Raw genomic sequence first — 14,814 nt, 5'->3', positions numbered from 1 at the left:
ATAGCACGCATCAAATGAGCAGACAAAAAATGTGTAAAAACCGCGGTCATGGTAATGTGATGGGAAGTGAAATCAGCTCAAGTTGGCAAGGAGGCAGATTTGGACGCAATCTGGGTTGGTGTGTGATGTCTGGAGTTTGTAACAGAAGCTCAACACACCGTATGGAGTTTGAGAGTGAGATCGAGCGTTTCAGAGGTGAGAGACGTGAAGAAGGGGCTAGGGGGAGAGGTGAGGACGAAATCTTCTAAGGTTTCATGGGTGAGGGGGAGTGATCTGCTGATGGGGTGTTGGCTGGGGTGAGGGCATCGGCGTGCGGGAAATCTGGGAGAAGAGGGCTTCTGCTCGTTGCCTTGGTCATGAGAAGAGGGAGCCGAGTGAGAGAGAGTGGTTTGGGAGAAGTGGGCGACAGAACCGTGACGTGGGCTACGGAACCATGATGTGGGCGACGAACCGGGTTCGCCACATCAGGAGTGTCGTGTGCGACCCGTGGATTGAGGCTGGATAGACTTTTCCTATTTTCAACCGGCGAAGTTGAAAATATGGTATTGGGCCTGAATAAATAGGCCTTATCTAATGATAATTTGAGAATGGCCATGATAGTTCAATTCTAACTAGGCCTAAAACTAAATACATATATCTCAATATTTTAAACCAATTATAATTGCATTTAGATATTAAGTTGAGTTGATTTTTTATGAAATAATAGTGAATTAAGATGGTGGAGTGAGTTTTATCTTTTGTGGAGCTCATCTAAGATGAGTTTAGATATATTTCAATGTTAAGATAAATCTAAATATATTTATGGAAAGTTAAAAAAGATTGTGGATCTCGCGTGTAGAGAGATCTTGAGTTGAAAAATGTTGTAGGTACTACATGTAAAGAAGTCTTGAGTTAAATAATATTTAATAATTTGAGAGTTGTGTGTTTGAATATTGGGTTAAGTTTAAATTTGAACTCAATTAAGATAAACTCAACAGCTTCCATGTTCCAAACAAAGCTTAATTTTATTGGATTTGGATCCGAGAATTTAGTCTGAACTCTAGTGCATAGAATGAGAAACAAATAGAAATATAAAATAAGTATTATAAATTCTATTAAGCATTTGATGTTGTCCACTGACTCAATCAAAAAGATATAAATTAATATTGTTGGACCGATTTATGGAATAAGAATCTCAAATGAGGTCGGTAATATGCATTTAAAATATTTGTTCACTTATTAGTTATTTGCTATTCAGAATAAAAATAATTTAATAGTGTGTAAGTGTCACGTAATCGTTTTGAAAAAAAAAAAATTATTATTAAAAATTTAATTTTTTTATATAAATTTCATATTTATGTATTTATTTTTAAATAATAATACAACACTCTCACCCTCCATTATAAATATAATTCCTCTTTTCAAATTTAGCAAACAAAAAGTAGGTGTACTGGCAGTTCATCTCGTTCGTATCGAAGTAAAAAAAAAAAACAATGATTGCTGCTTGCAAAAGAATAATATATGAAGCTAGTTAGGCCGTATTGCGCAATGCGCGATATGATTGAAGGCAAGGCAAAGTGCAAGAAAGCCAGCTGCCACATGTCGTTCTATATGCATACACTTGGAAAATGGAACGCATCCCAGTAACGTATTGGAGATTTGACCATCATCATGAGTATTACTAGCGATAGTATTTGAATGAAAAAATTATTTTATATATATATAGTGATTTTTATATATTTTTTATATATTTTATTTATATAATTAGTCGAAACAGTTATTTTATATTTTAAAAAAATAATTATTATTTTACATTAATAAAATGTGTAAAAAATACACACAAGTGATTGTATATAAATTTTTTATTAAAGTTATCATTTGTTCCTACAATTTAAGTTAATTATTTATTTATATTTATATATATGTATACGTATATATGATGTTATATTATATAATGGGGGTAGCACCACTATATATGTATTGGAAGAAGGGTAGATAAATGTAGGCTCGGTTCAAGCCTACAATTCATTAAAAGGTCTCATTTTTCTTGTACATAATATAATATATGTAATATATGCCTGTGAGTCACAGATCGATCGAGTGGTTTGACGAATATTATATGAATTGGTAGTAGATGGCTCGACGAATGTCTGTGAGAAATTATATATTATAGTATCCCCGTAAATTCGAGTGGATAGTCAAAAAAGGAGGAGAAGCTGTTGGTTCAACGTGATGACACGAAGGATCGCATTAATATCCGTACTGTTATAGTCAGAATCGTGATGATTAAGCTTATCTGTAAAAAAATTTATCTCATTTTATTTTATTTTTTTTATTTTACGTAATTTCTCAACTGTTGATAAAATATTATTTAAATATAAATACTTTTAAATTAATTATTATAATTTTTTAAATTTTTAAATAAAAAATAATTTAAAATTTTTAAATATTTAAATAAAAATAATATTCTAACAATATTTTTAACTTTATAATATTTTTTATTTAATTTTTTATTTCTCTTTTTTCAAAATTTCATAAAATATTATTACTCAAACTATCTTATTATTATTTATAAATTATCTTACTATTATTCATAAAATTCTCATCTCACTCTTTAACTTTGTCTAAAGTATTTACGGATTTTTATAAACAATTAAAATACTTTTAGAGATTAATTATAAGCTAGTTAATTTTTTTTTTTAATAATTTTGTTATACATGATTTTAAATTATCAGAAATTATTTGTAATTCTTCACTTTTTATTTTATACCGTGTTAAAAACAGAAAAAAAAAAACGATGATGGTTACAAAATTTAAACAAAAAACTAGTAATTTGATTCTACTGTATGACATAGATGGAATACGAAACTCAATATTCCATACGGACATCCAATTAAGGTATTGATCAAGGCATGCATCCAGGGATATTACTCATCATTTTTATATATCACGTGCTATATTTTCTTTTATAATTTTTTAAAATTTTGTTTTGAATTTATTCTTTTTAAATTAATTAAATTCGTTTACTTATTATCTATATTTTAAACATTTGACAAAAGAAAAAAAAAATGTAATATTTAGTGTGTAAACTTATATTTAAAATTCGAAATAATTGTCATGTTCATTCTGTTAATGTCTTTTGAATCCACAACAACATACATATCCCAGCCAGCAAATATCTAGTAAGTTGCGTTGGGTACTGAGATTATTTTCGATATTCTCTAAATAAAAATAATGAAAAAATAATAATAATATATTAAATAATAATTAATAGTATTACAAAATAATAAAAAAATAATAAATAATAGTATATTCTAACACTCCACCGCCCAAATTAATCCAACTTTAATGCAAGATCACGCACATTTTCTTAGAAACACCCCAAAAATAATACCTGCCTCCGCGCGCCTGTGGGCAGACAGTGCAGTCGCTTCAAGATATGAACAGATTGACGAAGTGGAATTGCATCTAACTAATTGGTCACATCCCCGTAGCATACTTTCCAGGATCCATCTCGTCGTTAGTCCAGAGTGGAAGACCGGAAATATTATGGTATATGGAGATCAGAACTTGCATGCCGACAAGAAGACGTAAAGTCCACCACGATCACGCACAATTGCTGCACCATCGCCATGGCCCCCACCCGCCACCATCACCACTAAACAAACTAAACGTCCACACACGTTTCCGATTACCTTTTTTAATCAACACACCAAGCCAGATCATTAAAAGAAGCCAGTAGACATGCGTCTAGAACGTTAGGAATGTTTGGAAAATGTAGCATTCACGATGCCTATATATAAAGGCCCTACTTCAACTCTTTTTCACTCACAAAATATTGATTTCTCATAGTGAGTACTGAAACACAGAGAGGAGTTTCAAACTCAATACGTATCTTAGTCAACCTACGTCGAGCCTTCGTACTTCAAAAATGTCCAGCTCTAGGCTGGTTGGTGCTGCATTCTTGGTTTTGCTCCTTGTGGACCTTACCTTTGCCGCGAGATCATCACCAAAGGCCTTAGATCGTAAGAGTGGTGGCGGTGGAGGAGGAAGAGGCGGTGGTGGTGGCGGTGGAGGAGGGCGAGGAGGAGGAGGTGGGCTTGGTTCTGGGTTTGGGTCAGGGGGTGGTTCTGGATTTGGTGAAGGAGGAGGACTAGGTGGTTATGGTAAGGGAGGAGGTGGAGGTGGTGGAGGAGGTGGAGGTGGTGGAGGAGGATCCGGGGGTGGTTCAGGATTTGGAAGCGGTTCTGGGCATGGCGAAGGATATGGATCAGGTCATGGGGTCGGACAAGGAGGAGGTGGCGGAGGTGGAGGTGGGCAAGGCGGTGGAGGAGGTGGAGGCTTAGGAAATGGAAGTGGGTTTGGTCATGGAGAAGGATATGGAGGTGGGGATGGTCAAGGAGGTCATGGTGGTGGCCGTGGAGGAGGTGGCGGAGGTGGAGGCGGGCAAGGTGGTGGTGGCGGTTCTGGAAATGGATCTGGCTATGGATATGGTGAAGGCTATGGTGAAGGCTATGGCAATGGGGATGATGATTTCCCATGAGTATACATACATACATACATATGTATTTATGTATGTACACTAGCTAGTTTCTTGATCTTTTGGCGTTTGGAACTATAGAATAAATTGCAGCGGAATTCACCCCGCATGCAATGCATGTTATGTGTTGGTGGACGTACGTTGCAAGCACTGCATGAAATGTCAGCGCACTTGCACCATATACACTACCGAGACACGGTTGCTAGTGTTATTATATATACTACTACGTACTCTATAGAATAAAAGTGACTTTGTTGATATCGTTAACTCGAGAGTGATATAACTTTAAGGTTTTCGCTTTCGCAATTGATGTGCTATTTGAATTTAGTGCATCCTCACAACATGGGTATGTCCAGCTAGAAATTTCAAGTCGAATCAAATATACCATTATCGTGCTCAATGGCTTCGATTGCCCTGCAAAGCGACTTTATTATCATGTGATTATCACTAAAAAATTTATTTCTTGTTTTTAGATATTTAAAAATAATTGAACGCAACATAAAGATATGATAAAAAGATGATAATTATAATAATAATAATAAATATTTTTTTTTCATAGGTAAGAAATAGTTTACTTATTTAGCCTAAAGCTGCCCTGGAGATAGGGGGCACAAAAATAATTGTTGCCTGCTCCTATGAGCCAAAATAATAAATGGTTACTCATCCTCTCTTAAACTCACGTCTAATCATTATAACTTTTTTAATTTTTAACACAAAAAATAATAAATAATTTAAATTTTTTAAATCTTAAAATACTAATAATATTAAAAAATAATAATTTAATAATATTTTATTTAACTTTTATCTCAATTCCAATGACAACCTATAAACTGGGGCATCGTTACAGGCCACAACTTCGCCCCAATAGGACCTATATAAGAACCGTTTAAAAAAATACAAGGAGCGACAAAGCCAACGACGGGAAGCAACCAGCATAAATAACGATGACTACGACAGAAAAACTGAATCAATATCAAGAGTTTGTTATCATGAATTGCAGTATAAATGCTCCATTAGAAAAATCTTCACATTTTGAACTAAGAATCGAACGAATTAAGATAACGATCAGACAGTGTACGTACTTGCTAAATTAGCAGGTTACAACCGTGAATGAAGTAAAGCGAATCATTCTATATGGTCGATGAATAATGGCTTTTTTTTCCAACGTTTTCTTTTGGAATAAACTTAATCTCAAACAAATTCCTAGCACAATTATATCTCTCTCGACAACAAGAAAATTTCCCGCTCTTGCCCCTACTAGATTATGCAAATTTCTTCCAACTTACATCTATCATGTGCCAACATATGTCAATGGCTCTTCTTTTTTCCCCTTTCTTAATGATCAAACGTATAAGCAAATTACAGGTAGATCTCCCCCCGAACATTCTCAACGTGAATTTTGAATGCGGACATTTCAAAACTAATCAATCACCCTCTCGGAAGCATAGGCCACTTTCTGCATTATCATGGACTCGGCTGCACGAATTGCTCTGTGTGACCCTGTAATTGTGACTTTCCTGCAGAACAGGGTACAAGACTGACGAACCGTTAATAATTTATTGCCAAAAAACTCATCCTATTGGCAACCAGACTGATAACCTTCATGAATCCTTTTTACCTATTAGTCGTCCCAGCCACAAAATCACCTCTATCTGATATCTTTATTCTGGCCCCAGTAACCTGCAAGAAAATAATGTGTTCTAATTTTGTGCTCATGCACTATGCAAAAAATGACACCATTTGCTACTTATGTACCTGGCCAATTTCCATTATGTTTCTTCCACCACGACCAACAACAAACCCAATATGTCCATCTGCAACGCCAATAGTCACAGAGTTACTTCGATCCTCCTGGAAAATATCAAAAGTTTCTGTAAATTGCAATCCAAAAATACATAGCACGAATATTATTCAAAACATCTCAAAACAAAACAAGAATAATGCCCAATGAAATTTAGAAGTACAGACAGGTATGCACTCACTGAGATACTGCATTTGGAGCAACAGACAAGTAGGAACATCACAACTTGGGTTCTCGCCCAAAATTATGAGACCTATTTTCCTCAGTCACATTACAGACCATGCATACCAATTTTCTGGTTGTCAATATTCACAATAGGAAGGGACAAATCGGGCGAAAGTGATGTAGGATAGTAGAAATGAAGGACCCCAGGCTACAAAGAGTTTATTTGTCAGCAGAGGTTTGTAGGGTTTGAGATAGCTAGGTCTGGGGTTTTGGTGTGAAAAGGCTGGAAGATATAAGGAAAGGTAGGGTTTCTAATGGTATAAGGGAATGGTACAATTGAATGTGAAAAAAGATAAAACCTTGGGCAGTGAGTAGCTGTTCCTGGACTGTGAACAAAAACTCGGGAATAGTGATTTGGATTTTATGGTTATTTGATTGATGGATGGTATAGCGTTTTAAAGATTAGGATTTTGGGGGGAAAATACATGCAAATTGTGATATAAATGTTCGCTGGAGTTTGATGGGAAATTCTTAGAAATTTCAAATGAAAACAAAGAGGAGAAAAAATAGATAAACCTATGTGTCACACCTATGATTCCTCAGCATCACACCTTGGATAGACTTGCATCAGAAAACACCACATCACCTCAAATTTACTGACCATCTTAACCTCTTAATGTCTTAAAAGAAGTGAAAGATGAGAAACATCCACAGGACTCAAGCCCATGCATACCATTTCTCAGCACCAAGTATTTCACATCAACCATTTTTTTTTTAAATGTCAGAGGTTCAGGGCCCTTCGGATCCACCCATGCAGAGTAAACCCCAGTCCCGTGCACCACACCCTCGGAAGTTTTCCTACATTAAATCGCTGGCTTTTCACTAGAGAGTGTGACCCCGAAAGATTGTTTGCACCCGTGAAGTGTTGAGCCTTGGACCTTGAGGGGAGTGATAACCCAAGACCAAGGCCTTCACCACTTGGGCCAACCCCTTCGGGTACATCAACTTTAAGATCCATGAATCTGACACAGCCAGAATATGTAATTACACATTACCATAAATTACATTTTTCAAGCCACACAACTCTCACGGATATATTTTCTCACTGTAAAAACTAAGCAGTAGAAAAATCTAGAACAAAGTCCCTTCAAATTGCAGTTCCAATAGGACGGTCTACAGGCAGGACATGACATACAACTGAGAATAATTAAATTGACTTATTCACCACAAACAATATGGCATGGCCGGCATCCTTCAAGCCAAATGCTTGAAAACAGAAACATGTCTACTGTAACATACTTCCAATCTAGATCATCCCAATTTAACTGTATAAAAAAGGCCGAATCAATCTGGAAAACATGTGGCACAGAACCAAGTCTTTCATTTAGGTCACACAAAGATTGGGACCTCTGAGCCCATGCATGCAATTGGGCTCTAGTAAAGGGATACGCAAGTGATATAATAGAATCTTAGAAAATCAGAATTAATATCATAAGTGCAATTAACTTCAGGAGACATCAACATAACCAAAACATTACAGAACACAACCAACCTTGTTGCTCGGAAACTTCCCTCCAGCTCCATTTGTTCCATAGCTCATTGCATTCTGGGGTGCTGTTGCAACAGAAGGAAGCACATATGTATATGGAGTACCATGAAAACCGGAGAAGAAAACACCTAAGATTGAAGCCGAAGGGGACTTACTACATATCAAACTTCACCACTATAATTCTAGACAAAATATAATATAAGCAACACTATGCTATCAGACGGCTTTCTGCCTTTTTATCCAAAAAAGAAAAGGGAGTAACTGTGCTATAAGAACGTTATTTCTATCTATTAAAGGCTATATATTAGACATTGTGAGGCAACAACAATGTGGGTGAAGCAAGGCAAAAGGTTCACTAAATAATCAAAGCTTTTAAATCTTCCTTTGGGTTTGTAGTCTCTTCCCATGACCTTCATCAGCCATCATATCTCAAGCAAACAACACATGGGCGTGAAGTTCTATGAAATTTTAGATAATAAGAAAATAACTCATTTTCAATCACCGCTTCATAAAAAACAAAAATAAAAATTTTGGAAACTGCTTAAAAACCAAGCTTAACTTTCATTGCAAGAGAAGTTTCCTTTGTTAGATTGAACAGTGCATTAAGGGAAAAAAATTAATATAAGTAATACGGTAAGAAAAACTGGAATAAAAATAAAAAGGTTAATTTTAACTATCGCCATGAATAGAGCTTTTGCACTTGCCACTCAGTAGTTGGAGAATCAAAATGTAATCAGCTCTAAGCCTTTTTCTATTCTGATATTTCCAAAACCACGTTCCCAAGAAACATACTAAATTGATTACTCAAGTGGGTCCCTAAGCCTATCGTACCGGCTTTAATCAATTTAACTTATCTTTAAACACACATCAACTTCATTTATAAAACTCCTACGTGGTTGCATTCTCCCTTCCTCACTCTTCAGTGCAACAGGCATGCAGAAAATGTGGAAAGATGAGAGAGAAGAACCGTCTGCCTGGGATAGGCTTGGGGAGGGAAGAAGAGGAATATGTTCTCAACTCCGGCCAAATCTCATGGCCTCAGAATAATGTGATTATGGTCTTCCACAACTAGAGAAATCTAGATATACTCATTCACAAATTTACCACATTCTTACCGCAAAACCCAGACCATCTTTTAAATATGCATTAACCAAAATGTAAACACTTCACAGCAGAGCCAAAAAACATGAAAAAGTGCAGAACATTAAAAAAAAAAAATTTTTGATAGGTAAAAGAAATTTTATTGATCCACATAAAAAGGCAAAGCCGGAGTATACAGGGAGTATATAAGAAAAAGCCTAATTACAAACTACGTGCTACTTATAGAAAGAACATTAAAAATTGGCAACATGGAATCAAGAACATTACTTAAACCATAAGACCCGAGAAGATAAAGGAAAAATATGGAAATGTGGGAAAACTACAAGCTACTCTAAGTATAATAGTAGCATCATTAACTCGATAATCTGATAACAGAAGCCGCACCTGGATATGAAAATGGGGCATTCATGGACTGGGAGTAATGGGGGTCTTCAGACAGCTTAGAAAGAATCAGATCAATAGCCATCATCTGTTCGTCGAGAGTTCCTGTCAATGTCACTAGCCTATCATTCAACCCATAGTAGCTATTGTCCTGAGGAGATATCTTAATTCCAGCATGTGATTCTTCAATAAAGGACCTGCTCAATGCAAAACCAGATATCAGCAATAGCCACTTTTAGGCCGCCAAGACATAAACAGGGACCTGCAATACGAAATCAAGTACTAGTTTATCTTACAATCAACAAATTAGGGAAATCAGGTTACAAAGTTTTTTTTTTTTTTGTTCATGGAACCTCTCCAAGGCAGGGCCCTTCTGACCCACCCTTGTGGAGTAAACTCCAGTCCCGTGCACTGCACCCTTAGAAGTTTCCCTACACGGAACTGGTTAAATTGCTGGCTTTTCACAAGGAAGCGTGGCCCTAAACGATTGTTTGCACCCATGAGGTGTTAAATCTTGGACCTTGAATGGAGTAATACCCCAAGACCAAGGCCTTCACCACTTGGGCCAACCCCTTGGGGTTACAAAGTTAAAATTTAACGATGGTCACTATAGAGTTACAAAGTTAAAATTTAAGGATGGTCACTATACTGTTGAACAATCATAATAAACAACACCACAATGAAATTGGTAACTAGCTGCCACGTAAGCAGAAACCTCACCATCTTTACAGCCCTTTCATATCAGAAACCACATCTGAAGAGTCTTTACAATCATATACTAGGTTAGATTATATGCAGTCTCCAACAGCCAGGGAGATAAGACAGAAACATTTAAAAAAATGGGTACAAACACACTCTTTGAGAAAAATTCCAAGATCTCCTCAGAAGTTCTCTTGGAGATAATGGATACTGTGCATCTTTCCAACAGATAGGTACCGATTGTGGGAAGGAACTCCGACATAAGATAAAGAAAACCACATCCACAGACAGTTACATAGGGATTTGACGTTTTAACACTCAAATGTGAAGGATTCAAAGGAGGATATAAGTGTCTGGTCAAAGATTTTATCCCCTGGAACAAAGATGATTCCTCGTTATCTTATCAGCTCCCTCACTTCAATTAAACTTGTAGGTGACTCAAAAATCACCTTGTAAAAGGTTAGGACTTACCCCTGGCTTGCAATTTTATCACTAATTCTTTACCCAATGTCTTTTTCTAACTCCAACATATATTTGCGGAACTTCAGAGAATCATCAATAAAGCCTATCAAAAATATTATCTCCCCCTTACTCATTGAACAAGATTCGAACTCGTTAACTTCAAATCTGCCCCAAGTTGTTTCATTTAAAGACCTAATCATTACAAAACATTCAACCCGCCATTTTCTTTGGGTGCATTAAGTATACTATAAAATATGGTTTTCTAAGCAAAAACAAAGGCCATACCTCACCATATGCACGTGTTCCTTTTAACAAATGTCTTCACCTCTAACCTAGCCATTCATATCTAAGTTATTTCCATTAATTTTAACTCCCAAAGGTGCACATATGCACGGGATTATCCCAAGCAGGTTTACGCCACTCTTAATTGCACTTCAAGGATTGGTAACTGGCATAGTCATAGTTGAAGTGCTGTATCAAGCTTTAAAGTAACATTAAAAACATACTCTATAATGTTCATTTTCAAAAAAGAGAATTTAAATACCATAACGCTAATTCATTTTCTCACTGAAAAGGAAATGGCATAACTGAGATAAAGAATTCAAACATCTTCTATCTATGGATAATCTAAGACAGCTAAATTGACATACAAGACATACACAATTAATTGCTCATAAACATAACATTCAAATGAGTACTATGAAGAAATTCAACATAAGAAGCCCAATATTTGATCAACTATTCAGAAAAGGAACAGGATAAGAGAAACATTCCAACCTTTTTTTGTTGGTAAAAGAAACATTCAATCACAAAAGCATGTTTATGTCACAGCCTATAAAACACTCTATCTATCAGTAAAGTTTTAAAGAGCACGGATCTTAAGCAAGTTTTACAACTGAGAAGGATAAAAGGATCAGATTGCTACTTTATGGTGGAACCACCCTTCCCGATTATGCCACCACATGAGCTATTTGGAACAACAAGCCTGACTTTTGTTTTCGGTTCAACATCATCACCTCCTTCAGCATGAAGCTAACCAACCAAAGAAAATTTCACTTAGTACGGGATATATGCAGAACAATTGTTCAGAAGTATTGACCGAAAAATAAACAGAATTACCTCACTCAACAATTTGGCAAGAATCAGCTCTACAGCCTTAAGTACGTCATTAATTGTTCCAGATATCATAATAATCCTGTCAGTGGTCCCCGGGAAAAACTCATGGTTGCGTGACAACTGAATTCGAGCTCCAGACTGCGACTGGAAATCAGTTATTGTTGAGCCGCCCTTTCCAATAACAGAACCAGCTGCAGCATTTGACACGAGAAACTTGATGTGTGTGGGCTTCTCCATAGAATCTGTGAGATCAAGCATCACAGAAGACGATCAATGAGCAAAAGTAACCAATTCAGGGCGAATTTCAACAATCAGAATAATAGAAAAAAATACCAAATGAAAGTGCTATTGTAATGTCACGTTACATGCATCTACCGCTTTGTCAAGAGTGCATCCTCGCCACCACCAACCAAAATATCATGGACTTGTAACATTGTATTGTGTGTGCAATACCGCAAATTATTTGATGCAAAAAAGAGCCTCGCAGAACTACTTAACTATCCCTATCGGGACACCTCAATGTAACTGATTATGCTTCTTTCCACGGTTACTCGGAAAGCAAACAATGCCTAACAGTATAAACCATAAGATTCTTTCCCTTTTCCTCTATTTTCTCAGTAGGTTAGGGTTAGGGTTTCAGTTTTGACAGAAAGAGAAATGCAGATTTGACAACTATACATCGTCACCTTCCACCTGCGGCATAAACGTTCACGAACAATGATTCTAAAACAGAGTAATGATCAGAACGAATTGCTGCAACGAATTACAGAAAGGTCAAGAGAGAGAATCAGACTTTTAGAGAGAGAGAGAGAGAGAGAAGGGGGATCAGATCCGAGAGACCTGAGGTAGGAGACTTGGGAGGCGGTGGAGATCTCTTACGCGGTGCCTCCGGCGACGACATGTACGAAGACTCAGTTGACTCCATTGCTTTAAATCCTCCTTCTCCTTGTGCCACCGCTAGAAAAGGCAGCAATTTCACGGAGAGAGATACTGGAAAGCAATTGGAATGGCTTTTTGGAGAGGAAGACAAGCTGAAGTTGAAGAGGATGCGTGAGGGAGAGAGGAACAAGACCCGATTGATTGGGGAGCGTTATAGCCTATTAGGGGAAAAATAGTGGGTTTGGGTTTGGGTTGGGGGAGGGGGTAGGGGAGCTGCTGCAGCCCTTTAGGTAGCGTTTGATTTGGAGCCAACCAGAGTTTCGTATGCGAACAAGGGCTACATGTGCCGTGCGACGGTGTTGAATGAAATGAAATGACGAATAAGACCGATCTGCGAAGTGAATTACCGTATAAGGCTTAAATTATCAAACGTTGACCTTCACCCTGGTAGGCTGGTAACCTTTTTGTCACTTCTAGGCGTTCTTTTTTTCTTGTCTTTGGATATAAATGTCACTGAAAAAAATAGATACTACTACTATAGCATGTAAATTTGTCTACTAGGCGTGTAAGTAAATTCAAAATTGTACCGTTCCGGGTATCCTCGAGTTTTATAACTAAGTCCTAAACTTTTTTATCACACTGTAGAAAATCGGCCATAGAATTGTGGTGGGGTAGGTGAGTTCCTCCTGCTTCAATTGGTCATCTCCACTGGAGGTGAAATTCGCACCCCTCTCATGTATGATACTGTTCATCCGGTATAGATTTGGACACCCGAACATGTTTAGATCCAAATTCGAGCGTATATCCGATCTGGATACCCGCTTTTCATTAATAGGAATCATAACTCCTCGATGTTTAAAATAAAAAAATTATTATAGATATATAAAAATTACAAAAAATAAATATATAAATTGATGTGATTTTATAAAATTCATTATATATATTTTATAATAAAAATAATTTTATAATATGATATATCATATTAAATCACATAATTTTATAAATTTATTTTTGTGTAATCTTTTTATATTTAAAATATTTTTCTTAAAATAATTTAGATTTTTGAAATCCTTAAATTTGAATATTTGTGTTGGGTATAATTTTTTTTTTTTTTAAGTAAACTTGAATAGCAAGTAACCGTCTCTGTATCACCTCTAATGGCTAATGCGAATAAGTGGATAATTTGGTATTCAGTACGATTAAAATTTGAAAAATTCTATTTATTATTTTCATATTATATACTATACATAATTTTTAAATTTTTTTGTTTTATTAAAAATATAGTGTATGCATAATAAGTAAAAAATAATAATTAATTTAGAAAAACTAAAAATTAAATTAAATAAATAAAAATAAGTGTGATGTACAAGATTATAAATAGTAAAACTCTTAAAACTCATATCAATAGCCGTCTTTGAAACTAGGCCGAAAAAGAAAAAATTTCAAATAAACAATGCCACTCGACAAAGTTCTCTATAGATCTCTTTATCATTTTCGATTCATTATAATTCCACATCAGTCCTGTATTTTAAATAAATTAATAACGTATTTGATCTGCTCATTTTCCAAATCAATTTTGTTTGGTATTTGATGAGGCTGGGTCTCTGTTGTTTAATTCTTTTTGTATAGGAATACCTCCCGATATCAACCGCACGTTTTTGTTAAGTTATGCGTGCACGTCTTAATTTTGATTAAATTTATTAAATTCGCACGAAGATAACAACAACAACAAAAAAACAACTAACATCTACATTAGCATTTAAATTTTTAAACTACAAAAATAAATATTATAGGCTTTTTATAAGATATTCGTTGAATAGTACGAGTATGACACTTGGAGAATCTTCTTTAACAACAACATTAACAGATACCAATGAACTTTGGCATTCAACGTTAGCCAAAGATTCAACATTAGTTTCAATTATTCTGAATTGAAGAAAGATAATGAGATTTTAATTATGAAAGTTGTGAGTTTCTAATTACAATCGAATGTTAAGAGTAGAGTATGGGTTCGATATAGGGCGGTTTTAACTTTTAATCAATTTAATGTTTTCATAGGCTAACTTATAGGAAACTAGTGGCCAAGGTTTGGTTTTCATACCATGGGCAATGCTGTTTGTATTCACAAAGAGTTTATATGTC

The 14,814-nt window shown here is 35.6% G+C and overlaps 2 protein-coding genes across 5 annotated transcripts; one reads left to right on the top strand and one right to left on the bottom strand.

Moving 5' to 3' along the window:
• Positions 1-3,727: 3,727 nt before the first annotated feature.
• LOC122287970 (glycine-rich cell wall structural protein 2-like) lies at positions 3,728-4,786 on the top strand. The gene has a single exon (XM_043095535.1). It carries the CDS (start codon positions 3,911-3,913, stop codon positions 4,520-4,522), a length of 612 nt encoding a protein of 203 aa, XP_042951469.1. The 5' UTR covers positions 3,728-3,910; the 3' UTR covers positions 4,523-4,786.
• Positions 4,787-5,549: 763 nt separating this feature from the next.
• On the bottom strand, positions 5,550-13,039 carry LOC122287924 (protein BTR1-like). Of its 4 annotated transcripts, XM_043095534.1 has the most exons (9): positions 12,634-13,036; positions 12,159-12,486; positions 11,797-12,035; positions 11,603-11,709; positions 9,520-9,713; positions 8,038-8,162; positions 6,275-6,370; positions 6,138-6,199; positions 5,550-6,036 (listed from the first exon to the last, which is right to left on the bottom strand). In XM_043095534.1, the coding sequence occupies exons 3-9, from the start codon at positions 12,028-12,030 to the stop codon at positions 5,940-5,942; spliced, it is 915 nt and encodes a 304-aa protein (XP_042951468.1). In that variant the 5' UTR covers positions 12,031-12,035; positions 12,159-12,486; positions 12,634-13,036; the 3' UTR covers positions 5,550-5,939. The 4 variants fall into 4 exon arrangements, with proteins under 4 accessions (XP_042951468.1, XP_042951466.1, XP_042951465.1 ...); XM_043095532.1 differs by lacking the exon at positions 12,159-12,486 and having other exon boundaries at positions 5,550-6,056; positions 12,634-13,039; XM_043095531.1 differs by lacking the exon at positions 12,159-12,486 and having other exon boundaries at positions 12,634-13,034.
• Between the last annotated feature and the right edge of the window lie 1,775 nt (positions 13,040-14,814).

The sequence above is a fragment of the Carya illinoinensis genome, chromosome 1 (genome assembly GCF_018687715.1).
Source record: "Carya illinoinensis cultivar Pawnee chromosome 1, C.illinoinensisPawnee_v1, whole genome shotgun sequence".
Classification (NCBI taxonomy): domain Eukaryota; kingdom Viridiplantae; phylum Streptophyta; class Magnoliopsida; order Fagales; family Juglandaceae; genus Carya; species Carya illinoinensis.
This window is presented reverse-complemented; position numbering and strand designations above follow the sequence as displayed.

Bases quoted from the DNA above. Each gene is read 5' to 3' on its own strand.
- LOC122287970 (XM_043095535.1), top strand. From the start codon at position 3,911: ATGTCCAGCTCTAGGCTGGTTGGTGCTGCATTCTTGGTTTTGCTCCTT.
- LOC122287924 (XM_043095531.1), bottom strand. From the start codon at position 12,718: ATGGAGTCAACTGAGTCTTCGTACATGTCGTCGCCGGAGGCACCGCGT. The intron at 11,710-11,796 runs GTAATTCTGTTT...TTGGTTGGTTAG, and splicing joins TTGCCAAATTGTTGAGTGAG to CTTCATGCTGAAGGAGGTGA. The intron at 6,037-6,137 runs GTAAAAAGGATT...CCTGTTCTGCAG, and splicing joins GTGGCTGGGACGACTAATAG to GAAAGTCACAATTACAGGGT.